A 26,165-nucleotide genomic window follows, 5' to 3' on the forward strand; every position below is an offset into this window, starting at 1 on the left:
TGGACGCCCGCGATCACAATATTTCCACGGGATAGAACAGTAAAGTATATACCCGAAGAATTCCTGGGAGAACAATTCTCCAAGGACGGTTTTCTCGCGGAGAGGAAACTATTTGATGCTATTGCCTACTTGTGTAAAAACGACCCTGTATCAGTGTGGTTACTTCGCAGCGCTGAAAACGATGCGGATACCTTTGATCAGTTTGTAAGACCAAACGGCGAATTATATCGCACTGAAGCATTTCACAACAGGATGAAAAAAACCGCCATGGAATTTGAAGAGCATGATGAACAACTGCTAACAAATTGTTTTACGATTCCATCAGTTGTAGCTCATGTTGCAGCAAGGAAAAATGCGTGGAGACCAACGCGCAAGGAATTTCTGCCGGATGTACAATCCAGTTGTTTGGAATACTATCACGGTGGATTATGGAACACTGAATACAACCGCGACGCTATGATTTCCGTTGATATGGTTGCCTGTTATCCAGCGAGTTTTCTCGGGTATGGATCCGCCGCTAAGTACTTTAGACGATTTGGACACCCCAGACATGAAATGACTCGTGTTGCTATTAATGGACCACTGCCTGATTTTGATTTAACCGGATTCGCTCGCATAGTATCATTTGAATTCGCGGCAGGACTCCATCGCTGTTGTTATATTTGGATCGGTAGACACATGTCTGAAAAGAAGTGGCTGCCAATAGCGCTGCTACGGTATATGATTGATTGTAGCATGCTTGTATCGTTGATTGTCAGTGACGCGATTATATCATACCGGGCGCAGACTGAAGTCTGGTTACCAGAACCGGAGCGTCTAGATAGCATAATTGACGAGTCCAGAAAACACATTGATGCCGACGAGGAATATATCATCGAATGGTCCAGGAGGATATTCAACCAACGAAACCGCGAGGCAAAAGATCTCGGTAGAAGAATAATTGGTAAGTTCACACAAGGTGGAAAAAACTGCGATTACAAACGATATTGCTCACGGCTGATTATAGATGACGCAGAATATGATTTCGTAATCAAGGACGCAGTGGCCAAAAATAGATACGTGAACTGCAAAACAGCTTTCTTGTCCAATGGAACGAGGTTGGGTACAGTTGTTACCTACAGCGATGGAGACAGCCCGGCGTATCCACATTTGAGGGCGTCAATGCTGGGTTATGCCGCTATCAATTTATTCTCGATGATAAATAGATTCCCCGATACCGCGGTTAGAGTAGCCGTTGATTCATTTTATATAGACGTAGCGTATAAGGGAAACGTAGCCGAGTTTACTAGTCCGGACGAGAGTTGGGGTACATGGAGAATTAAAAATGAAATACGACGCGATTATTCCCCGTCAGCAGATGTCACCGTTGAGAACAACTACTTACGCGGTGATAAATTGTCAGAATGGTCTAATGCACCATCGTGTTCTGATCCAATTTGTAGACACAAAACGGTTTATTTAAGCGGCTGTGGCGGGTCAGGAAAGACGACTCGGGCAATTGAATTATTTCGAACGCGGGCAAGTATAATCGTGCTTACACCGACCCATAGACTAGCGCGAGAAATAAAACAACGAAATGTTGACGCCGTTACTTATCACAGCTTTTTTCGATACAGCGGCGGTGAGTGGACTCCTGATCGAATGGGTGAAAAATTTATTCCTGGGGTTATCATTTGGGATGAAATATGTACTGTTTCGTTAGATGTTTTACAAATGTTTCTTGATTGGTTGCTGCTCGCGAATACAGCGGTAATCATGTGTGGGGACCATGGCCAACCACCACCATTTGTCGGCGAGGGTCCACATGATTGGTTGAGCGGGTTCGTGGACTATTATGAAGAAACCGATACTGATTACCGAGCACTTGATGAACAACTGCGCGAGGTTAAAAAACTAATCAGATTACAGCCGGATAGAGTTCAGTGTGAAATAATCCGCGAGGTGATTCCGGAAACGCCGTTGAATGAATTCTGGGAAACATGGAGACCAAACGATTTGATTGTAGCGAGTAGAAAGATAGTCAGAGACACACTTCAGCGGAAGTTGTTTACGTTGCATAAGGAAAAGTTTCCAACGCGTCCAGTGCCGTTATGTTATAGACCCGCGGACACACGGCGGCAGAACATTGAAGTTGAAATTCCAGGCCTAACAAAGTTAGGGACAGAAAAACAAATTCTCGTGCTGAATGATATCGTGCTCGTTGATATCAGCGTCGTCGAGGACGCGCTACGTGCTGATAAATCCCCGTGGACGCTAGGATACGCAACAACAATACATTCCTCGCAGGGACTGACTATCACGGACACAATTGTTTGGATGGTTGATAATCGCATCGAATGGTCAAATCTAGTCTATCTTGCAGTGTCCAGAGTACGAAGGATAAATCAGCTTCGAAGAATTGTTATTGACGGAGCCGGTGACGGAGTCACTGACGAAGCCGGCGACAAAGTCACCATCGATGCAAGCGTCATTGATAGAAAACTCTCGGGTTACCGCCAACAGGATAAAAAAAAAACAGCGGCGTTTTGATATTGATGCCGAATTAATAATCTCGCTACGACAACAACAGAATAATCACTGCGCGAGTTGCAATTGTATAATGAGTTGGCGTTATTCGGATAAAGACACTCGCCAATTTACCGTGGATAGGATCGATAACAGTCTCGGTCATGTCAAAAACAATGTGAGGTTGACCTGTCTTGAGTGCAATAGACGCAACGGCGCTAGTTAAGACCACGTGGGGGCAATTGAGTATCGTTAGGTATCACTTGTAGTTGCTCGCGTGTAAATCCGCGCTGAGGAGCAGTTGAATCCAGTCTATAGATCGGTGGTCTACCAGTTGATCGTGTTATCGTTGATATGTTATGTGTGGTAACACTCCAAATAGGATCAGTAGCTCTTTTTTTACCGCCTTCAAGCTCTCCTGGTTCATATAGATATCTAACAGTGACATCGCCAAGAATCGGCTTGGAAACGCTATTTATTTTTGATTTTCCGGGTATATACTCGTATTTAATCGCGTCGCTGGGCTTCATGTTGATTGCTCGGGTAATCTCGTTATTTAACGCTGCAATTACGCCTGGCAACCTTTTAACCCATTCACGAGATCGTTTTTCTTGGATGAATTCCTTCGCGTATTGATATCCAAATAACCGTTCAGCGAGAGTCCGATTGAATCGTTCAACAATTGCCTGATCACGATGTAGCGCAGTATGACCTCGTCGTATCGCGACGCTATGATGTTTCAGCGTTGATAAAACAGCGCCGCGAAATTCACTACCGGGATCAACTTGTAATAGATTTGGCCAGCGCAGAGGGCCTCTTCGATAAATTCTTTCAAACGCAGCGGCTACTTCAGTTGCCGACTTTGTTTTTAACGGCTCCGCTTGTTTGTATCGACTCGCAACATCAACTACGGTTAGCGCGTATTTGTAACCGTTGTCATGCGGCAAAAATAGTATATCAGCCTGATGAACTTCATTAGGTACGCTGACATCAAAGCGCGAGAAGTTGATTTGTTTAGGCGGTGGTAGATAGATTTGCCATATAGCCTGTTTGGATAACCAATTAGCCGCAGTGGTCTTTGTTACCTTTGCAGCGCTTGCAAGCTTACCAATTGCGGCCTTCCCCTTCCAGTATCCTCTCGGAGAATAATAGATGGATTCCATGTTGTTATTATAAACGCTATCGTTTTCAATTACCAGCGCCAGAAGCTCCGCTTCCAATCATTAATTTACCTTTCATAGCCGATTTTACCAACCATGAGGCCAATTTTTCTTTGACGGATTTATCAGGAATAGCATTTAATGCGTGAATTAATTTTACATCCGCGATATGACGCTGTTGCAGATCGCTACTTTTGTAAGCAACATCATGAGCATGACACGCCTTATCGATAGCGTTTATTGGATACTCACCGGGTTTGGGCTGATTTTGATCATCGAGTCTAATATCTAATCGTGTTCCGGGGCCACAGTAGTTATATCCTGGGAGGTGTTTTTCTCCTGGATACTTTGCCCACGGTGTTCCGGGGAGTTTTGCCAATTTGGCTGCGATGTCACCTCCTCGCTTTTTTTTAAAACATCTCCGGGTCTAATAGAAATAAATCTAAATTTCTTTGTACCGCATTGTACACACTTGCCAGTAAGGGCCGATCTGTTATTTCTTGTTGTAGCGGTTGTCATATCATTTGTGCCAGTACGTACTCTACACTTCACACAATATAGATCCATAATTTATGTATAGAGATATGAATATAATTGATTTTTCGGCGACTAAAACAAGAGAACCAGTTAAGCATGTTGCAGCTTTACCAAACTCGATCCGGATGATTATCATCGGACCATCTGGATCCGGCAAGACGCAATTGTTACTCAATTTAATAATGAGATGGATGAAGTGGGATAAGTTGTATTTGGTTGCTCCTAGCGTAGATGATCAACGATGCTACGAGGTGTTGAAAGATTTCAACGAGAATGCATCAGCGATCGCTAAAAAAAATGTTATTGAGTTTATTACAGATATCAATGATGCACCAGGTATCGATGATATTGATGGCGACGTTAACAATCTAGTCGTGTACGATGATGTTATGTTAGACAATCAAAAAAACCCAGCTAGGATATTTTCCAGAGGCAGGCATAAAAACACTGACGTGATATATGTCACTCAACGATACACTCAGATTCCAAAAGTAATCAGAGACAACTGTAATATTCTTGCTGTATTCAACGGCGTTGATACACACACGCTACGAAATATTTGGCAGACATGGTGCGGCGGTGACATGGACTTTAATGTTTTTCGAAACTTTTTTAGTCATGCTCAGTCGACCCCACATGGATTTGTAACGATAAATTTACATGATCCTCGGACACGATATCGTATCGGACTTGACCAAATATTCGGTTAAATTGTAAATAACCACTTAGCAGCAGAGGGGGCGATGACATCGACGCGGTCGTCGACGTGCTTACCGGACGCTGACGACGCTGGGGATCGACGCGCAGAAGGTGTTAATTAAACCAAATGACGTTTGGACGATCCCCCAACGACGTCGTCGTTTTTTTTTTTACCAGGCGCTGACGACACTAGATCGTTGAGTGCAGAAAGTAATAATTAAGCAAAATAACGATTGGACAAAATGTCCGATTCGCCCCCTCTCTCCCTCGGACACGATATCGTATCGGACTTGGTTAGTTGTAAATAACCACTTAGCAGCAGAGGGGGGGGGGCAATGACATCGACGCGGGACGCCCGATGATTACCACGGGAAAACACCAACGAGATGTTGTCGCGAAATATAGCGTTTTCGAGCAAAAAACGCTAAGGCTCCATTTGCCAAACGGAGACTTTATTTTTTTTTGTTTGAAAAGTGAGATTTCGAAGGAAGGCTCTATTTGTCGTTTTAAAACCTCAATCAAATTTTGTCGAAAAAGTTGTCCGATTCGCCCCCTCTGCTGCTCCAGTTAAATCACCAAGATTGAATAAGATTGTACGTTCTAATACTGATCTTAGCTTGAAGAAAGAAAGAAAGCTGCTAAATCATTTCATTGACACAACATGTTGATCTACGAAACCCCATGAATATTGAGCTGCATGATAAATAACGCTATGGAGCAAAAACACAGGCTGGTCGATCCCCTTAATAATTACGTTCTGCTTAGAGAGACTATAACATGATTTTACCTGAATGAATGCCTGGTTTATATGACAATAAAAACACGATGTGATGAAAGATGGAAGTTTATGAAATGAGTCAACAAAAGTATGAATAAATAACAATATTAAAGTTTAGATTACTCATGCTACTGCTAATGCATACATGTATATAGATATGCAAATATTAACAACATATACAGTGTGATTCTTTCAAGCTTTAAACAACAACTCATTCAATTACGTCACATACATTCACAAAGGGGGGGAAAATGTGATTCATATATTCAAAATTGTAGACACGATACAGTAAAACCAAGACAATCTCATGCAAATAAATGCGACTCAATTGTACTCAAATATACACTATTTCAAAAGAACATATGTTCCATGTACTTAATTGAAACAAACATGAACAATTGTAATAAACATGACGACTGTTGTTTTCTTGATTCTCAATCAAGGCCAGGAACTAGGTCAGTTTTTAGATACAAAGTTCTATTATTAGGTATTTATGAAAAAAAAACAGTCAGGTCAAACTAATTTTTGGAAAATGTCTAATTCCAGTAAACAAAATTACATTACAATAGCATGTAATGGAATAATAAAAAGTTTTAAACAAACAAACAACTAAATTAAAGCAAATATAAATTAAATCAAATACATCTAACAATTCCCCCCATTAAAGAAAAGGAAATATTTATATGATAAGGCTTTCATTTTACCATAGATTAAGTATACATAAGATTAAAAAGAACTCATATGAATTATACAAAGTGTACCTGAAATAATACACTTCTATACACGGGAAAGTGCATCTGCTATTAAATTATCTTTTCCCTTGATGGGCCTCATGTCAATATTTTATTCCTGTAACAATAAACTCTACCTTAGTAGTCTTTGATTTTTATTTTTCATTTTACTGATGAAAGTATGGTAGTTGTGGTCACTAAATCAGAAAAGGAGCTGAACTAATGTAAACTTCAAACTGTTATAATGGCAATATCAAAGCCAAACATTCCTTCTCAGTTGTTGAGTAATTTCTTTGGTGTCTATTTAATTTCTTAGAACAATATCACACTGGGTGATCAACATCATTTTGTCTTCTTGAATCAATACTGCTCTGACCCCAACATCACTTGCATCAACAGACAGTTCAAATGACTGGCTGAAATTTGGAGCTGTAAGAACTGATGTGCTTTTAAGTATGGCTTTTAACTTATCAAAGCCTTCTGACATTGTTCAGTCCAAAGGAACTTATTTTTCTTGCCCAATAAATTCATCAGGGATTCAGATGTTATAGAAAATTGGAACAAAATTTATAAGTTTCCAGCTATACCAAATAATCACATCAGTTGCTTATTACTAGCAGACACAAAGAATTCAGAGATAGCCTTGACCTTAGCATCTATAGGTTTAATTTGTCCATGTCCCACAATATGTCCTAGAAAAGTTACACTAGCATGACAGAACTCACTTTTTGATAAATTAATTGTCAAACTTGCATCAGTGAGTCTGTCAAAGAATTTCCAAATTGTTGCTAAATGTTCTTTCCAGGCTTCATTGTAGATAATGACATCATCGATGTAAGCATCACAATTATTTAGACCAGAGGTGATCATATTCATGAGATGTTAAAAGTACTTGCTGACCCTTTCATTCCAAATGGTATCACTTTATATTGATAAAGTCCATCTGGAGTGACAAACGCCAAAATTTCCTTTGCTCATTACTTTAGTGGATTTTGCCATAATCCTTTTAAAAGGTCAAATTTGGTGATATACTTGGCATTTCTGATCTTATCAATACAGTCATCGATTTTTGGTGATGGAAATGAATCTGTTTGTGTCACACTGTTCACCTTCCTATAATCAGTGTACATATGGAAAGTTTTACACTGTTTCGGAACAAGTATACATGGTGAATTCCAATCACTTTTACTGGACTCTATGAAATCATTCTCGAGCAAAATACTAAATTTCTTTTTTCAAGTATTCCTGTTTGAGAGGGTTCATCCTGTACAGGTTTGGAATTTACAATTTCAGCATCATGGAAAAGTTTGTTCTTGTAGAAACATCTGGAAATAAGTGCTCATATTCAAATATTAACTGTTTACGTTAATTTCTTTCTTGCTCTTGCCAATGTGAAAGTTTCTGGTCAAGATCTTTCATAATTTCTTAATTCCAATGATTTGTCACTCCAATATCAGCAGAATCTGATGATATTCCTTCACTTAAATCTTCACAGAGTGGGACAGGTACATCTAAATTAATTGCATGTTTAACCTGGCTATATCATTCAAAATACTGGTACTCCTATGATTTATTTAGATCCAAGGAGCACTAATATTATAGCTTAACTCATTCATTTTCTTCTTAATTTTGTAAAGGCTTTAATATTAAATCTGAAGAAAAATTTGAAGAATGAGCAAGAGAGACAGAACTCTATAAACAGACTCAAAAGTTCTCTCCATTGTAGTCCTGTCAAACCACAATTTCACTTTTGACTTGAATTGCTGAATGCCAAATTCAAACATAATCAGCAGGAAAATTCCAGACCTAAAATATTACCCTTGACCTGATGTGACAGATTTGAGAAAGCCAAATTGAGCACAAACTTTGATAAAGCTTTTACTATTGTTTTAGATTTTATATTCCTCAAAGGAATGGCTCTGGAAGCCTTGTTGATGCACACACATAATGGTCAACAAGTACTGGTTACCTGACTTGGTCTTAGGTAAGGGAACAACACAATCTACCATAATTATTTCTAAATGGTTCATCAAATGCAGAAATAGGTTGCATATGAGCCTTAGGTAAGTTTTGATTGGGTATTCCTTCTATTTGACAAGTATGAAAATATCTGCAGTATTTTCAAACAAAGACCTGTTTCATTCTTACTAGTTGCATCTCCAAACATACTTGTCAAGTATGGTATTTAATTGTTGTAACATAAGTTTTGTAAGAACTTAATTGATTAAAACCGAGTTTGGAATGTGAACTTAGGAATGAACTAGTTTAAGTTTGAAGTTAAACGCTTCTAATACAAAGTGAATAATTTACTAATTGGTTTGGCTTGAAATTTTACCATTGCATACAGAACCAGACATTCTTTAGTTATAATACATTGGTGGGTGTATTTTTGATCTGCAGACACATATCAAGGATAATTTGGTACATTAAATTTAAAATACGCAAAACCTAAATTTTAAAATGCAATTTAAAATGTCATTTATATATATTATATGTGATTTTGTTTTCTACATTTACAGTTCATTCATGAATTTAGCAACTGGAGTTTTGAACGAATGTTATAGTAAAGATGAGAAAACAACACATCATCTGCTGACCCGGTACTTGCCACAATGGGGAGAAAAATCATGTGTACTGATTGCTGTGAAGAATAGTAACAAGGAGTTTATCACCCATCCTGCACTCCAGAATATCTATGACAACATCTGGATGGGGAATCTGGCCAATGAAAATGGCACATTGAGGGTCAGTGAAAAGACCAAAATATATTTACAGCTTAGTTGTGAAAACTCAATGCCCAGTACAGTCAAAATATCCAGAAGCAGACAAACAGATGGCATTCCATTATCAGATGTTCAAATATCGCAGTTCAAATGTGATGCTGGCTTAAGGCCATGAACACCTGATGCAGCATTTTACATTACCAGGCTGCAGATCACTATTTTGACCTGTTATATTGATTGCAGACACCATTTGATTTTGCCTGTATACTGCTTATGAAGTCTTATTACTATTAAACAAGAATGGTGTTTGTTGGTAGATAATGACTGGCCCTTACAATTGTATAGTCCTTGTTAAAGTGCTGTGAGCACGTATGAAAGCATAAATGATACTTTAGCAAAAACAGTAGCATGGACATCAACAGTTATTAATAATTATATCATAAATAATGGATTTTTTGCTTAATATTGTTGGCAGACTAATATGCAACGAGTTCCATAAGCTTTGAACAAGACCACAGTATTGAGCAATACCATGATTATAATGTCTTTTTAATAAACCTTGTTTTTCGAAATATATACTATAGAAAATTGCCATTCCCACAACAGATAAAAATACAACTATTTAATAAAGAATTATTATTCAATTATACTGTATTCATCGTTATTACTGTATGTTGCATTAAATCATAGTGTGATATAACGTATTTGGATACCCCACTATATTATGCTAGAAATAACGACACCGTGTTATGCTACAAGGAACTTTCTGTGTCTTACAGCTGCTTAGCAGCAAGCAAATGAGGAACAGATTGAATTGTATTACACAACGCATTTACACAGGAAGTTTTAAAATGAATATATGATCACATTGCTTGCAAGTCTGTCCGTTAATCTTCGTAACAGTTACATTTGAATTTCCTTATGGTTTTTTTCTTTGGTGTGGTGATCTTGATGGGTTCAGTTCACAAAGGTTAGGCATTAAATTGTTACAGCAATTCATCTTTCATTAAGCTGTGACAATGGTTATGTAATCATGCCTTGGAGAAGCCTGTTCAGATTCTTGAATTCTAATATACTTTGTGTGCCTACCACACATGTAGTATAACAAATTGTGTTTCCCTTGTCCATCCTCCTATCTGTCACACTTTGGTTAATCTTTGTTTCCAATGTCAGTTTTGAAGACCATATGGTAGGGCATTTATGTTCCATAAGCAAAAGTGTAGTTAAAACTCTGGTGGAGGATGTAGATAGAGGAATTTCTTTATCTAAGATATCCAAAATACACCAAATACATTTACTGGAGCACATTATATTAGAAATTAATTTCTGTTTCTAACTGAATCCAACCCTGATCTGAAAAGGATTATAACTGAGCCTTTCCTTTCTATTTGTACTCAGGTCTATGGACAAAGTATGTATGGGAAGAGACCCTTTCAAAATATCATTACAGTTACCTCCCCCTTACACCGCAAGGTGGCTCTCCATTTACTGGACCTTCCTCTGTACATGTAAAATACATATTGTACTGGTTTATTAAAGAGTTTGTTGGATACCTATGTATATATTTGCCTTCTATTTGTGGAGTCAATATTTCCTTTAATTGTTTGCTTTGGTTTAAGAAAATACAACTTTTACAATTGTTTTTACTCAGAATTTTCCATATTCCCACCAGCTTTGACTTGGTTGCCAAGTTCGCTATCTTTTCTTTCTTGCTACATGTATTCTGCTATTTATGTATTTAGTAAGCTTGCATTGTTCATTTGTATTGGAGATTAGGTTTTAAATTTTCTTGGGTTTTGTACATAGTTTTCACCTATTGATTTTTCATTATTTAGTCATATGTTTAATTGTGTTATGTATATTTAATCAGTATTGTTTATTGGCTTTTCTCTCCATGATTATATGTTATGAATAATTGTATTTTATAATTGACCTTAATTCAAAATCAAGTTCACTGTCTACCTGTCTAGTGACATTGATTTTGTAAACAGTATAACACATAGCTAATATTTCTCATATAAGTATATTAGCTTTGTATTATTTATTTATTTATCAAAATAGATACTGATCAAGTTGACAAAAACATGTACATCCAACATATAATCATAAAGATAACCTAACAAATACAAATTAAATATATAGAACAATCGGAGTTATATTTTTTGAGCTGTCTGCTGTTTGGAGAATGGTTTTACTTTAGGCATAAACTAATTGCTGTATGATGTGTTGTTAGACCAGTGCTATGGTCAGATTGCTTGTCCAGCCACCTGTAATTCATTTGTACTGTTTACAGGTCCAGAAGCATTTCAGATATCTTCCTGAGATTTGCTACGAACATGTATTATATGATTTACAATATGATTTGGCCTTGTCAGTTTTAGTTTTTTTTACAAACTGCGAATGTATACCATGCTGTTCTCCTGATCCATTTAAGATATCTTCTTGAAACTTAAAATTATTTGTTTCAAAAAATGTTTGTGCCATACATAGATTATGACTGGTCAGGACTGTATATTTATCATAATCTTAACATGTTTTATTATTGGGTTACTACAGTTTAATATTTACCCATTTGTAACTTGCACCTGAGTATGAACGAGCTGTTTTAAAGGTTTCATTTTTACCAACTGTGAACAGAGTAGAAAAAGATCTAATGTTGCATAATATGCCATTGTGATTTGATCTGTTTGTTCTAACAATAATACACTGTGAGCTGTGTAATTGGGCATACTGCAAGGTATTATGAAACCACTGAAAGATTTTGTATTGTCTAGCTGATACCTGGGAGGTGACAAATCAAATTTTGTCCTAATTGCACAATATGTGAACAGCTAATATATAATCTCATGATACACTTTGGGATGGCAGATTGTGGTCTGTATAGTTTTCACACTGTAAATGCAGGACAAATAAACAGCTAGAACATAATCTACTGTCACATTGTGTAATGGAGAATAAGAGTAAAATTAGTGTCCTAATTATGATGCAATTGAACAGTTACAAGATAATGCATTGGCTGGTAGCAGATCTTAAGTATGTTTTAATCGTAATATATGTATAACGAATATGATATGCAGGTGCACTGTCAGATGGCAGATCAAAGTTTATAGTTTATTCTTTTTGGGTATGATTTATACATGGCAAAATATGGCATTTGATTTGCAATTTCAGATGCTGGCATGCATTGTCTTTCCACTGCTGATTCCTCTTTTAATAAAATTCAAGAAGAATGAAAATAAGGAATCATCCCGTGCTGATCAAGCAGCTTGCAACAGTGTACAGGTACTGTGAAATCACTATTTTTCATGAGGTACGAGTTTTTGTAGACTATGGCTATGTGATTTCTAATACCCACAAATGTAAAGACCCAACAAGTAATGATTCTTCTCTGGAAACAAAAGGACCCTTTCACCAATGCACAAATTCAGAAACTTTTGAAAAGTTATTTTAACAAGATAAAAGAAAATGAAAACATGACATAAAGAATCAATACTCAACACAATAAATGGGTAGCACTGCATAAAAGCATAACACGTATGTACAGTTTCACTGCATCTCATCCACTGTCTTGCTAGGCCCTACTTAACAGATTGGAATGACTAACTTTGTATGTGTACATTAGCTACATACTCTTGGTTAAATCTTCCCACTTAGCCAGATTGTATGTCCCCTCTTAAATTTCCTGTTATGCCATTGCTTTTTTGGACTGTTGGCATGAATGTCGTATCATTGGCATGAATGTCATACCAGCCCCTGTCACCACGCATGTCTTTAAAATCAAGGCCTATGAGAACTTAAAATCATAGGAGGATTGTCCTTCATAAATTCATTGTCTATCACAATCAGTAATAGAAAATCAAAGAAATCACTGATCGCCTCGCCAGCAGAATTAGTAATTCGGAATCAGATAGCTTCCCGTACAGAAATTTCTCATGGATTCCATCTGGAATACTTCAGGAATCCCCATGGAAAAGATATGGACTGAAAAACCTATGAAATCAGACAGTTAATTCCATATCAAGTCTATAAGTACTTCACAACAAGTGAAAATTCCATAATGGAATAAAGTTGTAACTTTAATCCATAAGCACTTTTTTCCATATGGAATTTAGCAGGTTCATGTACTATAGCATCATGGAAAATACTCTCATAGATGTCCACAGAGTACTGTTTGCATATTGTTGTTGTTGTTGTTGTTGTGTTTAGCGCCATTTTTCAGCACATGATAGGCTATGCATGGCAGCCAGTATTAATGGTGCAGGAAGAACCCGGGAAAACCCTAGAAAGAACCACCGACCCACGAGAAGTTACTGGCAATTAGCTTTCTCACATACCCACATTGGCTGAATCTGAGACTTGCACTTGAGCATACAGAGGTGAGATGGCAGTGATCCATAACGGAGAGTGCTTTAGACTTCCCTACTTCAAAAAATGCCAACATAGTTTGATAATTAAACACAGGGTAGGAAAATAATGTGCCTCTAAGAGTACTCTTTTCGAACACTTTAACTACTATTGTACCATTCTAGTGGATGACGGGTATGATTTACTAACTGTACTTACGATCTGAATGCGTATTAAATATTGATGAAATTAATACAGAGTGAAAATCATAGACTCTTCCTATCAAATACACTGATAAGATGTTATATTAGTGTGATATGTTTTGTAGATTGAGATTAGATCCACTTTCCACATCAGGAAGCAAGATCAGCTGATCGCAGAAGATTATAAATGGCTAATAATTTGTCATTAACTTATGCACTTTGAGTTGACATTATAATTCTTCCTTGTGATTGTTACTGTAGCTATATTTTCTCTTTGATTTTTTTATATCAGGCACAAGATGAAAGTACACAATATATGTCCAGCCTCTCCTAGATACATAATCCCTATGTGCTTATGTATAGAGTTGGCAGATTGATAAGTTCATAATCATTAATGATTATGGCATTAAGTGTTGATTTTAATTAAGAAGACTACCCTAAAACTAATGCTTACTTATTTATTTTGACATTTTTTTATCAAATAGAAGCCCAAATCACCACATCAGAGAGGCAAGAGTTTGAAAGACAGCCAGTGTTGCCCACTTGCGTAAGTAGTGTAACTGGTACATTACCTAATCAGCAAAGATAAAAAATATAGCATTTGTACACATGTTCTGTCCGTTGTCCATCCATAACATATAATATTTGTACACATGTTCTGTCCATTCTCCATCCATTACATATAGCATTTGTACACATGTTCTGTCCATTGTCCATCCATAACATATAGCATTTGTACACATGTTCTGTCCAAAATGTCCATCCATAACATATAGCATTTGTACACATTTTTTCATTGTCCATCCATAACATATAGCATTTGTTCACATGTTCTGTCCATTGTCCATCCATATGTTGTCAGCTTTATTGTTACAGGTTTTGAAAGATAATATCTCCTGATTGCATCAGATGGTCATCAAGCTTTGCCTGCATAAAGAGAAATAAAGAGGAATAACATTAGATAAGTTCACAAGGGTTGATTAGTTGAATGTTATCTAGACTGCAGCACCATCAGCAAATATAATGTTGGGTAGGTTAAAATCATGAATCTCAATTCTTATTCTAATGGGAAAAGATATGCAAAGTTTAGCAGAAATCTTCAGACGAGCATGATCTACTATAAAATATGTTCAATAATGGTTGTATAGAATAATTCCTGCGAGACCAAGTTATGTATTAAAGGTCAATAACGTGGTTAAAAACAAAATATATTTACATGAATAATTCCCCCTCAGACCTAAAATTACAGGTAAACATTACATTATTTCACATGTGCAGAATGGTTCCATTATTTTATATGTGCAGAATGGTTCCATTACTATTACTAGTACAGGCTAATTATCTCATCAACTTCTGATCTTCTTCAAATCTAACTTTTTATGATATATGACAAACTTCTTGCATACGATTTTAATTTATTTTACTTTTAAATTGGGCATTCGCTAATTATAGCAGATTATTTATCCAATATTCATTCATCTTCTGCAACATAAACATGTCATTGAAGTAGGAAAATATTTCCACAACATTCCATCTTGTTTCATATTTAGCTCTTTGCACAATGTTACGGTTAATAAACATTTGTTAATCCTGTTTTGATACAAACAACATTTAATTTGCTTTCAGACAGGTAGATGTCAAGAGTCTTTCTACAAGACAGAAGTTCTTGTATTTCTACAAGGCACCTATGATTGTTTTCCTTCACAATATGGTAAGTTCCAGTAATTTTCCCTGTATCTTTCATGAACAGTGTAGACCCAGACATGCCACACATGATGCAGCAATAGATCAGGGTGCCATTTTGGGGGCTTTTTTTAGTTCTATTATTTCAAACAGTTGTATGGTTATAAAAGTATTTATTTCTGCTACTCCTTTTTTACTTTAAATTTTATCACAAATATTAATGTCCTTTCAAATATGAATGTCAAATCAATAGTTAGCAAAATGTGTAAATATGTAAGCATTTAATGCATTCAACCTATCAGAACATCTCCAGCATCTGTACAAAGAAGGATGAAGTATTGTGCGGAAGAAAATACTATGTTTAATATGTCAATTTTTAACGTTGATGATACAAGTGTAATATGTTTCTTATTTCAGCGAAAGCTCTACCCAAGTCTGTCTTTTCCATATCAGAACTACGAGAAAGACTTTGTTCTTGAGGTTAAGTGCCCTAATTGACCCCAACAATAGCTCATAGGTGTACCTGTTGTGATATGTTTTTAAATGACCTTTTTTATAAACATGGTAGGAGAACACATTATTCAGCATTGTCCCCAATCACTGGGTGCAGTATTTTATTTCCTAACATACTACAACCTCGTGATCCTGGAGATAGAAAACTATAACATGAATAAATATATGAGGATCATATATTGGAAATGCTGTCAAAATTCTCATTTAAGGATTCTTGGGAAAGGCTATGAATTGTACCATTTTTTTATTCAAGTGCCAAATACAATCTTTCCTCAGAATAAGGTGAGTTCTGTATAAGATAGGTTTTCTCATGGATCTTATTGCATTACTTAATAGTAATATTATGTCTCAAATACACTGTGCTCAGCATTATTTGACTACAGTTTAACAAAACCATTGCATGAACTAGTTATTTAGAACTACAGGCTTAACTTAGAGTCCAATATTTCAACTCTAACGTCTTCATTTTTATATAAAAAGTGCATCAGATAATGTTTCATGCATTAATATGGAGTACCATATATACTCACTAATAAATCGAGTCCAAAGGTAAACTTCACAGACACTGTTATGCCATTGCTTAATGCAGTACGCGATCTTGATCTGTGCAGGTTGCAAGGAGCAGTTAGTACAACATGTAAGATAGCACACATAAACATGATGGCCGTTTGATAATATACAAAGATTCTCAAAGCGGAAAACCCTTGGCACCCACAAATGTTCAGTTTTGAGATGTTTTTGGTTTACTGAGGTTTCACATATATGAAAAAATGTATTTTTGGTAAGTGCTTTTGTCATGAGAGAGAGTGAATATTTATGAGATTTCATCACAGTATGATTACCAAAGAGTGCTAAAAATAAGCTATGTCTGTATTTTAAATATTTAATGTAAATCTACTTAACAACAGACATTTCTTCTCAAAATTTGATATCCTGTCACATGAACACAAACAGTTTCACATACAAACACAGTCCTTATCACAAATAACATTTGAGGAATGATTTACTTTCATAACCTTACACTCAGAATAATACTGCATAATTTTGTATTGATCCCATCGATGTTCACATGTCATGAGTCTGTCTCGAGGATGGCATTGAATGTTGTCTATTTTTTATTACATCTTTTGTTAACTAATGGACCTTTTTAATGAATCTGTTTCTTGTGCTGTAGACAAATCGAACTTATCTTTAGAAATTGCTGGGGGGTTACATTGTTTTTAATCTTTGTACAAGATCTAAAACTTGAGGGTATATCTTATCTCTGACAAGTGGTACAGAACATAAATTCTAATAATCATATTCATTGCTTTTATCCTTGGCGTGATTGTTTTCATTTATTCAATTTAACAATTATATAAATACCAGCTAAACATAATCTTCCCTAAATGACTAACCTACAAGCATTTACTTATTAATAATTTGCCTTAAAAATTGGCTATTTTTTATGGTGCAGACAATTCATGTAGGAATCTTGCCATCCCTACTCTGTCTCGGTGCATGGGTCAAATATTGTTTTAATCTCAAGTGGCCTTGGGAAATGTTCCAGGTTATTGTCTCAGTGATAAGCCTGCCATAGTATATTTCAAAATGTAGCAGCTGAAATACATTTCTAACTTTACAGTTTGTTCCCAGGTTAATGGAGTTTTCTTTTCCTAAAATAAAATTAAACATTGGAGCTTAAAGGGTTTCTGCTGGAAACATTGGTGATATTAAAGAATGAAAACTTCGACACTCAAGCAAAATTGGTCTTTAAGTGATTCCAGTGTACTAAGGGCTTGATTTTGAAACGTATCTTTATACATGTTAGTCATGAAGGAAAAACAAAAGTAGATTGTACATAAGTAGACAATGACCATGATGCAGACCACTTTAATTAATGTAAAGGACTACTGTACGATGTGCGACCAGATCATTGTGTGTAATTTTCTGCAAGCAACTATGGGTATATCTGTTATTACATTCTCCCTTGCAAAAATATATCTGATAAAAAGGAGTGAACTTGTAAAGGTTTTACCAGCAATGTCTTTCAAAATGCAACATGAGATTTCTACTTGCAGCTGTTGTTCCACAACCCCTGGATGTTTTATACCTGACTGCATAGTTAACGACCAAAAGCTTTTGCGTGTTAATGCTATAATGCCACACTGGCCTCTAACTGGTATTCTGGTATTCTTACATCAGGGTGGTCCCAACAATCGATTTCTATCTGGCTCTTAACAATATTAAATATTAGTGTATACATGGGTGTTTCAATGCCTTACCTTTTGATGTGCATATTCATCAATTAGATAGACGATGAGCCATTGAGTCTTCAATCTGAAGTTCCTCCTTTGCTATCAGTAGTTATGATAGCATAAATATAACATTTTATTGCATGATTTGTGTTGTTTGGGCTAGAAACGTGATACGATTCAGCCAAAATGCTTATAATAATTTATCAATACTGGCATTGCACTCCACGTACAACTATATCCTGGTAATGTTGTGACAACTCATCATATTCTCAAAAGAATATAACGAATGTTCACATTAGATTATTGCACATTTCCAGTTCGATCTTCAAAACTTCACAGGCTCACCCAGGTCAATTCAACAATAACCATGCTGGCAATTTCAGTCCAATCTGCTTTGATGATAAAACCTGGTCAGAGCCACATCATTGCGGCATCTGGTTGCTGAGATGCTTTAAATATCAACAGGCATTTCGTATACTATTATGTATCCTTTTTAAGTGACAAGGTAAAATCAGCAAGTGCTTGCGACGCTGGCAAATGTTCAGGTGCACACAACACTTTAACAACAAGATGTCCACACAAGGCTACCGCCTCACGTTAAATAATCAATGACTTCAAGGTGCAAGTCTGTAAGGGTCAAAATGTAAATGCTGTCAGACAATACAACATAAATGACACTATAATTCTCTGGTCCTGTTGTTAAATTCAGGTTAACAATGCCGGTTTCCCTTGTGTTTTGGGATCATCGATGCAAGCTTAACTAGAGACACCTCAGAAATGCTTGACTATCTTTGCCATATGAGAAAATCTAAATTTGGTCAACTTGGATACCTTTTCCATGTCATTCATGATAATGGAAGACCTTTCCTTTTTATGCGGCCTCCCATTGCCATCTTCAGAGTCATCAAGATACAGTTCTGACTGTCTTTAACATGGCCATTTTTGTAACAGCTACAGCCGCGGTTTTAATTGGGACATTATACATTATTGGTTTGACCAATACCTTTTGAGTAATAGCCTTAATCAGCTTCAAATCGCCAGATTTGCAATCGCTATTCTCTCATCTCTAATGCACAGTTCCATTGTCAAGGTCTCCTCATGCTGGTACAGGATGTCCATAAAGGTAAAAGGAATATTTACCAACTGAGGATTGTGAAATGGAAGATATATGGGAGCTGCAAGAGTAAAGTTCCCAGGAAACATTTGAAGAAAACCCAAACAATATATAGGGTAGCTATGCTAGTGGAAATTCCGCTTTAGTATCTACCGCTGATAATGTCATAGGTCAGATTAATCAGATTCATTGAGGCAATTCTAAATATGTCTTGCTAGATATAATCCCCAGGATTTCAATATTTTTGGGTCATCCAAGAACCGTTCTCAGTGATGACCATGCCATATGAAATGTTTACTGATGAGATTCAAATCAAGACCACTGAGCTATGTGCTCGTTTTCATTCCTGTAACTTTTAGTCTTTGCCAGTCACTAACAAAATCCTTTGTCAGATCTCTTCAGTAATTGAGGTAATGTCATACGCGCCAGTGGGAACTTCATCAACAAGTCAGATTATATCACCTTTTGATAAAAACTCAAAGGAGTAATTCATAGGAAGACCAATGAACCAACTGTGATCTAAAATTTGGCCAACTGTAACACTCATGCAGTGATTTTCATGTGAACTCGAGTCTGTGACCTTCCCCCAAGGTATTTGGTGTAGATAAAGTCAAATGAAATTCTGGTCTTGTTGATGAGATCATTATCATTCCGGTAACGCTTGGGGTTGTGTTTGCAGTGATACGCTGTATCGAAGCATTGATTTCACAAAGGAGTGCCCTCAGAATACATAAATGAGCAAAACATCACCAGTCACTGGTGATCGACCACAGGGAAATCGATGCAGCTTCATTAATGACTTCTGGTGGGTTTTTGTCAATGCAAACTGACCTGCTAGTGAACGTCTCAAAGATTTATTTGTACCTTGTACTCATAACTGATATCAACCTTACATGAACATTACACTCACTTTTATTTTGTATGCATGACCAACTCTAACTTTACTTTTCCTCAATTATTATGAAAAAATTATTTTCAGCCAGTGTGACTCAAACCAGTAATATTAACTAATTCGGCTACCACACCAACTTAGCAAACACATTAAAAACTTAGATGCTAGTGGAAAAAATGCACCGCATCCTCCCTATATTAAGCCACTGTGAACACTACACCATTTTGAATTCTTACTCCTTTGTTTTTATATGTATATTCTCATGTAATTGTAAGCTTATATAGTCATGGAATGTTTAAAAAATTAGGTATTTCAAATGTTTTCTGGCACTTCCGTCAGACATTAATTTTAGTAGATTTCAACAATGGCATGTATCGATTTGACGTTCTTCTATAAGATCAAGAAATGGATAATTTCACTTTGAGATAAAATAAATAATACATTTCTTTATTAAAGTCTGCTTTTCCATTCAGAACTAAATGACATGCAAAAGTCAGAATTTAAGAAAGAACATTGAGAACTAATATTAAGTCTTCATGAAAATATGTTGAAAGATTGTGTCCACACTCATGTTTAAATATTGTGCCCATGTGAGAAATGATGTGAATCATGGATGAAATTGAACTGTACTAGTGCATGTGCTTGTCATGATGACGGACATTTACTGCGGTAGTATGAAAATAGCGGGTTTGCTAATTACTGATTTAGATTGAAGCCCTCTGTCGTACATGACTTTCCTCTTGCAAGGGCCCCTGTTGGTAACATTCATGCATGGGAACAAACGCATGACATGAGGACAAAGTTATGGCATGGGTAGAAGGCTTTAGCTGAGATGACTATAATGGTACAAATCAACTATGATCATACTGCTTAAAGGATTCAAAGTATACAGCTGAATATTATCAGTTTTCAATTCAATAAATTTAATATACCATTGCTTGTCATTAATTTGTTTAGTTTAAGTTTCTTGTCCAGATAGAGTTTGTGTTTGGCAGACATTTTGGTTAACTGTTTTAGTATATCTGCTCATGCACAAAATGAAGTTTCTGAAACAGAACCCGTCGGGAAATCTAATATTACAGTTACAAATGAGAACTGGTTTAAAAATACAATATCAAACTGGCACAAACAAACTTTTCAAATTTGCACATATTAATTTATTTTATTTCAGATATCCTATTTTGTCTTTCTTGGCTTGTTCAGCTATGTTATAACCAGCAAGCTTGAAGAAACGGTGTCAGTAGAAGAATGTATACTGATTGTGTGGGTGGCAGCCATTTTCTTTCAGGAGCTTGTAGAGGTACACTGTATGTATAATGTTGATGACCCTTGCTTTCATTCAGATTAGCTCGGCTTAATTTGAATTTATGTCCCCTATTAAGGTATATTATAAATACAATGGTGACAGCATCAAAACCACAGGGAATGAACAGATAAGTACTGAGTAAGCAGAGAGAGAAAGAATTACCAGGGTAACTACAGATACATTTTTAAAAGCCAGTTAAATGGAGAGAAAGTTTGAAAACTATGAAACAAAATAAAACTTATATATACTTCCCAAACCAAAACTGCAAGCTTGTTTTAAAGCTCGCAGCAAGCTTGTTACTTATTTACCTAGTACAATAAGTATGCACAAGCTTGTTACTTGCTTACACAAGCTTGTTACTTGCTTACACAAGCTTGTTACTAGCTTGTGGCAAGCTTGCACGGATTTCTTGCTACAAGCATCTAGGCTTTCAAAAATCAGACTGATTGTGGTTCTCCCCTTCCAAATAAAAACCTGAAAATGTGAAAGGGGGGGGTCTGGGAGTCCGAAGGCCCCTGTCCAAAAATGCATTTTAGACTCAACTGTTCCTGGCGGACTATATTATCATAATATATTGCAACGTTTTACTTCATTCCAACAAAATAATCTGCATATTTAATGATTAAATATTGTAATCTTATAGTTGCAATGCAGTGGAAAACAAATCTGTTCCGCCAAAACATTAAGTTTAATTCTATTGTTCAAGTTTATTCATTCACTGCAAGCTCACCCAAGGTTGCAGAAGTTTTATGTGTTCCACTAGTTGTAAGTGTCATGTCCCTACGAAATGATCATTAATAATTCATGAACTGTTCTTGAACGGTTCATGAACTTGGTTCAAGAACCATTCATGAAAGTTCATCAAAAGGTTCATGAATTATTCATGAATGTGCATGAACTGAAAATGGTCAGTTCACGAAATAATGAATTCATGAACTGTTCATGAACTGAATTCATGAACAGTTCATAAAAGTCCACAAATTGGATCATCATCATTCATGAACAAGTGCATGAACATATTCATGAACTATGATGAACAAAGTTTCTCAATGATTCATGACTTCATGAACAGTGCCTATTAAAAAAAAATTGATTACTTGACAAGTCACACATACCTATTTCATCCTGAATCATAAAATAACCTTAGATGTGGGGGGGGGTTTAATACAGTATAAAATGCAACATAATATCTTAAAAACAGTATTTAATTTCAGATAAAATTTTAACTGACAAACGATATTCTTTTTTTTACCCTTAGCAACACTATTTGTATGTTTTGTAATTTTTCTTTGAAAATTTTTCAAGAGATATTGGGGCAGTTGTCTGCAATCAACTGTTGAAGCATATTTCATCGTCATGGGTCTGTCTTTCAACAGGGGTTTCTCCTGACCAATCTTCTTCCAGAACCTGACCTGTCTGATAACTCTTTTGTGAAGGTGTTCAGGGCTTATAATTTAATCAAATCCTGTCCATTGTCACTACTGAATGACTCCATCTGCAACTTAAGCTGTTCCATCCGATTACTGTTTGGATCTTTAACATTGCTGCAGCAGTCACATTTTAATGTCTCTTCCGTCTTGGCCATAGGATCCTCCAGTTTTCAATTTTTCCTCCTTGACCTAGAAACTTCATCCTCTAATAATTTTACTTTTCTGCTGTCTGGTCTGAAAAAAAAGGTAAAGTTAGTTAATTACAGATAATCTCTGATCAACACTGTTTTTAGCTTTTAGCACATTATCATTGTACCCCACTTTACTTACTGGAATAATATGATCCAACTCAAAAATGATTTAATCCCTTACACATAATACTGAGCATTTATATTATTGCAGAATTTTGTCATTAGTTTTATATTAACTGAAGCTGTCTAGCCATAGGTATGGTCACAGGAGTCAGATGTTTTGATCATTAAAATATGACAATTTTTTTCACAACATCATTACATTAAATAACTGTATCTGTGCACACACACACACACACACACACACACATATATATATATATATATATATATATATATATATATATATATATATATATATATATATATATATATATATATTACAGATAACGGTTATTTCGTGCTTTCAAATATTTTCGCCATTTTTTATTGATAAAACATCAGACTTGTGTGGTATAGGCCCTTAGTATGTCACCAATGCATCCACTCCAACTCCGCATGTTGCGTATAGCTGCTTCCGGTTTCATCATGTTATTTGCACCTGTATTGTGTACAGTTTCACACATTAAATATTTTGTTGTGTTTGTTTTTTTTAAATTACCAAATTACATCAGATTATAGAAATAGTGATGTCATGTAAAAGAAAACGATCTCGAACATCTCAATTCCTATCGATGTCGTACCACGTCTGGTATCGAGAACTGGGAGGTGAGGGGGATGATGTTTAGTGATTTTCAAAACTTCGATAAGCAAGTTTCAATTAGGTCTGAACAAAATCGTGTATCATTAGCTTGGTTATAAATAATATGATGACATATATTAACCAATAAAATATTCATATAACTTCTAATGAAATAATCACGAATGACCAAGAAAAAGATACCGTAATTTTGGTTATCCAGGCTTGGTACACTTTTCCGCCTAATTTTGCTCTCACCAAATCTTTTCCTTCATATTCTTCAAATTCGCTTCTCTGCACTTCTACTTGCTTTTAAAAAAATGATATTGAAAATATTCTCATCTGTCCATTCCATGGAATACACGGTTTTTGTTCGAGGTTTTTGCCTAACCATCTATATGATCTTTCGTTTCTGAGGATGTTTAACTGTTGAAATCGCGTATATTAACCAATCATATCATGTCTTCTTTTAGAGTCATCCAATCAGGATCATCGTTGTTAATTTATTTTGGTTTTTACGGCAAATTTGCAACCAGTGACTAAGTCAATAGAATATGCAGTTTATAACAGTAATGGAAGAAGAAAAAACGTTAGAACAAAGTCATTGAAAGCTTTTTAAAGCAAATACATTTTGTTCATGCTGGCCAGAAAATATTTTCCCATATTAATCCAGAACTACTCAGGTTAAGCACACAAGTATTGAATTGAAGATCTGTATGAACATCTATACAGTATCATATCATTTAAAAAAAGAAAAAAAATATTCACCTTTATTTAAATTTCACTAATATTGTGAGAAGTTTGTATAATGAATTTTCATGAACATTTTATGAATATAATGATATAGATATTTAATGTACATTTTTTAAAAAAAGGTATTGCATCAAAGTACCTGAATTGTTCATGACCCAAGTTCATGACATTTCAGGAACTTCAAAGATATTATAATAGTTCATAAAAGTTCATCAGTGTGTTCATGAACTTCAAGTACATGATTAATCAAAATTCTAGAAGTGTTCATGAACTTAGTTGAGGAACTTTCATGATTGTTCAAGAAGTCATGAATTTGTTTTCATAGGGGCATGACAGTGATGGTGCATGCTAGTTGGATACATGGTCTCAAACTTTCACAAGCAATGTATATATATATATATATATATATATATATATATATATATATATATATATATATATATATATGATTACTTTCTGAAACATACAAGAAAGCTTGCACAAGCTAGTTTTACTTTCTGAAGAAAACAAGTAAGCTTGCGCAAGCTAGTTTTACTTTCTGAATCAAACAAGAAAGCTTGCACAAGCTAGTTTTAATTTCTGAAGCTAACAAGCAAGCTTGTGCAAGCTTGCGGTTATATCCAGCTATCTTGCCTAAGCCTGCACTTGCTTGTACAAGCTTGCGCAAGCATCCATGTTAGCTTATAAACATCAAACTAGCTTATCATAAGCTTGCCACAAACTTTCAGCAAGGATGCATTTGGTTTGGGTTATGCCAAGAAAAACAGGAAGGTATCAGGAAGATATACCAGAAATAGTGAAATTCGTCACTCACGAGCAATAAAAAAGGATTAGATAAATAAATAATAACCACAATATTATTGATTTATCAATTCACATATTATATTTGACAAACAATGATTCAAACTTTTCATCGCTTAGACTGGTAGTTTTTCATGCTCAGCTTGGGTGGGAAAGCCAAATGTTAATAATGCACATAATCACATATATTCAGTATTTTTATACAAAAGAATAGAGCCTTTCCATTTTCTTTATTTCAAAAGTAATTTATGTATATCGCAAAACAGCACTTGTGAAACTATATTGCCATTGGGTAACACTGGTCAACAGTGAAATCATTACTGACTTAAAAAGGCCCTAATCTGTAGTATTTTGGTGTGCCGAACACGAATACAACCGTGAAAAATTTGTATTGGCTCTCGTTTTGAAGATATTCATATACCTCATTTTCTATGTTTCACTGTGTAAATTTCTCCAGTAGGACTGCAGCAACATCCGGAATAATGATGTAACATTGCATAATACCATCATGCTCACATCATCCACAGTTGATTGCATCATTTTCTGATGCAATGCAACACTAATGCCATGCGGCTGCTGAAGTAAGTTGACGTCAGCAGTGTACTATACATGTGTAGGCCTATTATACTAATGCCAGGCGGCTGCTGAAGCTGACGTAAGCAGTGTACTATATAAAGCCCAATCAGATAGGTTCAGCATTTAAAATATTTTAGACGTTGTGCGAGACAGTTCAAGCTACTGTTACATAAAACTTATTATTTTATCCATTTACGTACAATAAAGAACAGTAATGCCTCGAAAGTGTGTTAATACCACGGACAATTTT

General features: G+C 35.7%; 2 protein-coding genes and 1 long non-coding RNA gene across 3 annotated transcripts in view; 2 read left to right on the plus strand and 1 right to left on the minus strand.

Annotated features, from left to right (window-relative positions):
* The window catches only part of LOC149791560 (transient receptor potential cation channel subfamily M member 2-like), a 48,000-nt gene extending 26,533 nt beyond the window's left edge, over positions 1-21,467 (plus strand). Inside the window, exons 3-7 of the mRNA XM_089969450.1 lie at positions 8,930-9,155; positions 12,305-12,415; positions 14,166-14,227; positions 15,307-15,391; positions 21,291-21,467. Coding sequence (XP_089825576.1) covers positions 8,930-9,155; positions 12,305-12,415; positions 14,166-14,227; positions 15,307-15,391; positions 21,291-21,467 — 661 coding nt within the window. The remainder of the gene's footprint in view (positions 1-8,929; positions 9,156-12,304; positions 12,416-14,165; positions 14,228-15,306; positions 15,392-21,290) is intronic.
* A 1,147-nt stretch (positions 21,468-22,614) lies between these two features.
* LOC149791561 (uncharacterized) lies at positions 22,615-24,206 on the minus strand. The gene is made up of 2 exons (XR_016423188.1): positions 23,990-24,206; positions 22,615-23,089 (listed from the first exon to the last, which is right to left on the minus strand). It is a non-coding gene; the product is annotated as an uncharacterized LOC149791561 (long non-coding RNA).
* A 128-nt stretch (positions 24,207-24,334) lies between these two features.
* LOC149791562 (transient receptor potential cation channel subfamily M member-like 2) overlaps positions 24,335-26,165 on the plus strand; it is a 40,607-nt gene continuing 38,776 nt past the window's right edge. Inside the window, exon 1 of the mRNA XM_089970094.1 lies at positions 24,335-24,468. The gene's annotated coding sequence lies outside the window, so the exon portion shown is untranslated. The remainder of the gene's footprint in view (positions 24,469-26,165) is intronic.

Source organism: Sinohyriopsis cumingii, chromosome 9 (assembly GCF_028554795.1).
Source record: "Sinohyriopsis cumingii isolate HCF-2022 chromosome 9, ASM2855479v2, whole genome shotgun sequence".
In the NCBI taxonomy this organism is placed as follows: domain Eukaryota; kingdom Metazoa; phylum Mollusca; class Bivalvia; order Unionida; family Unionidae; genus Sinohyriopsis; species Sinohyriopsis cumingii.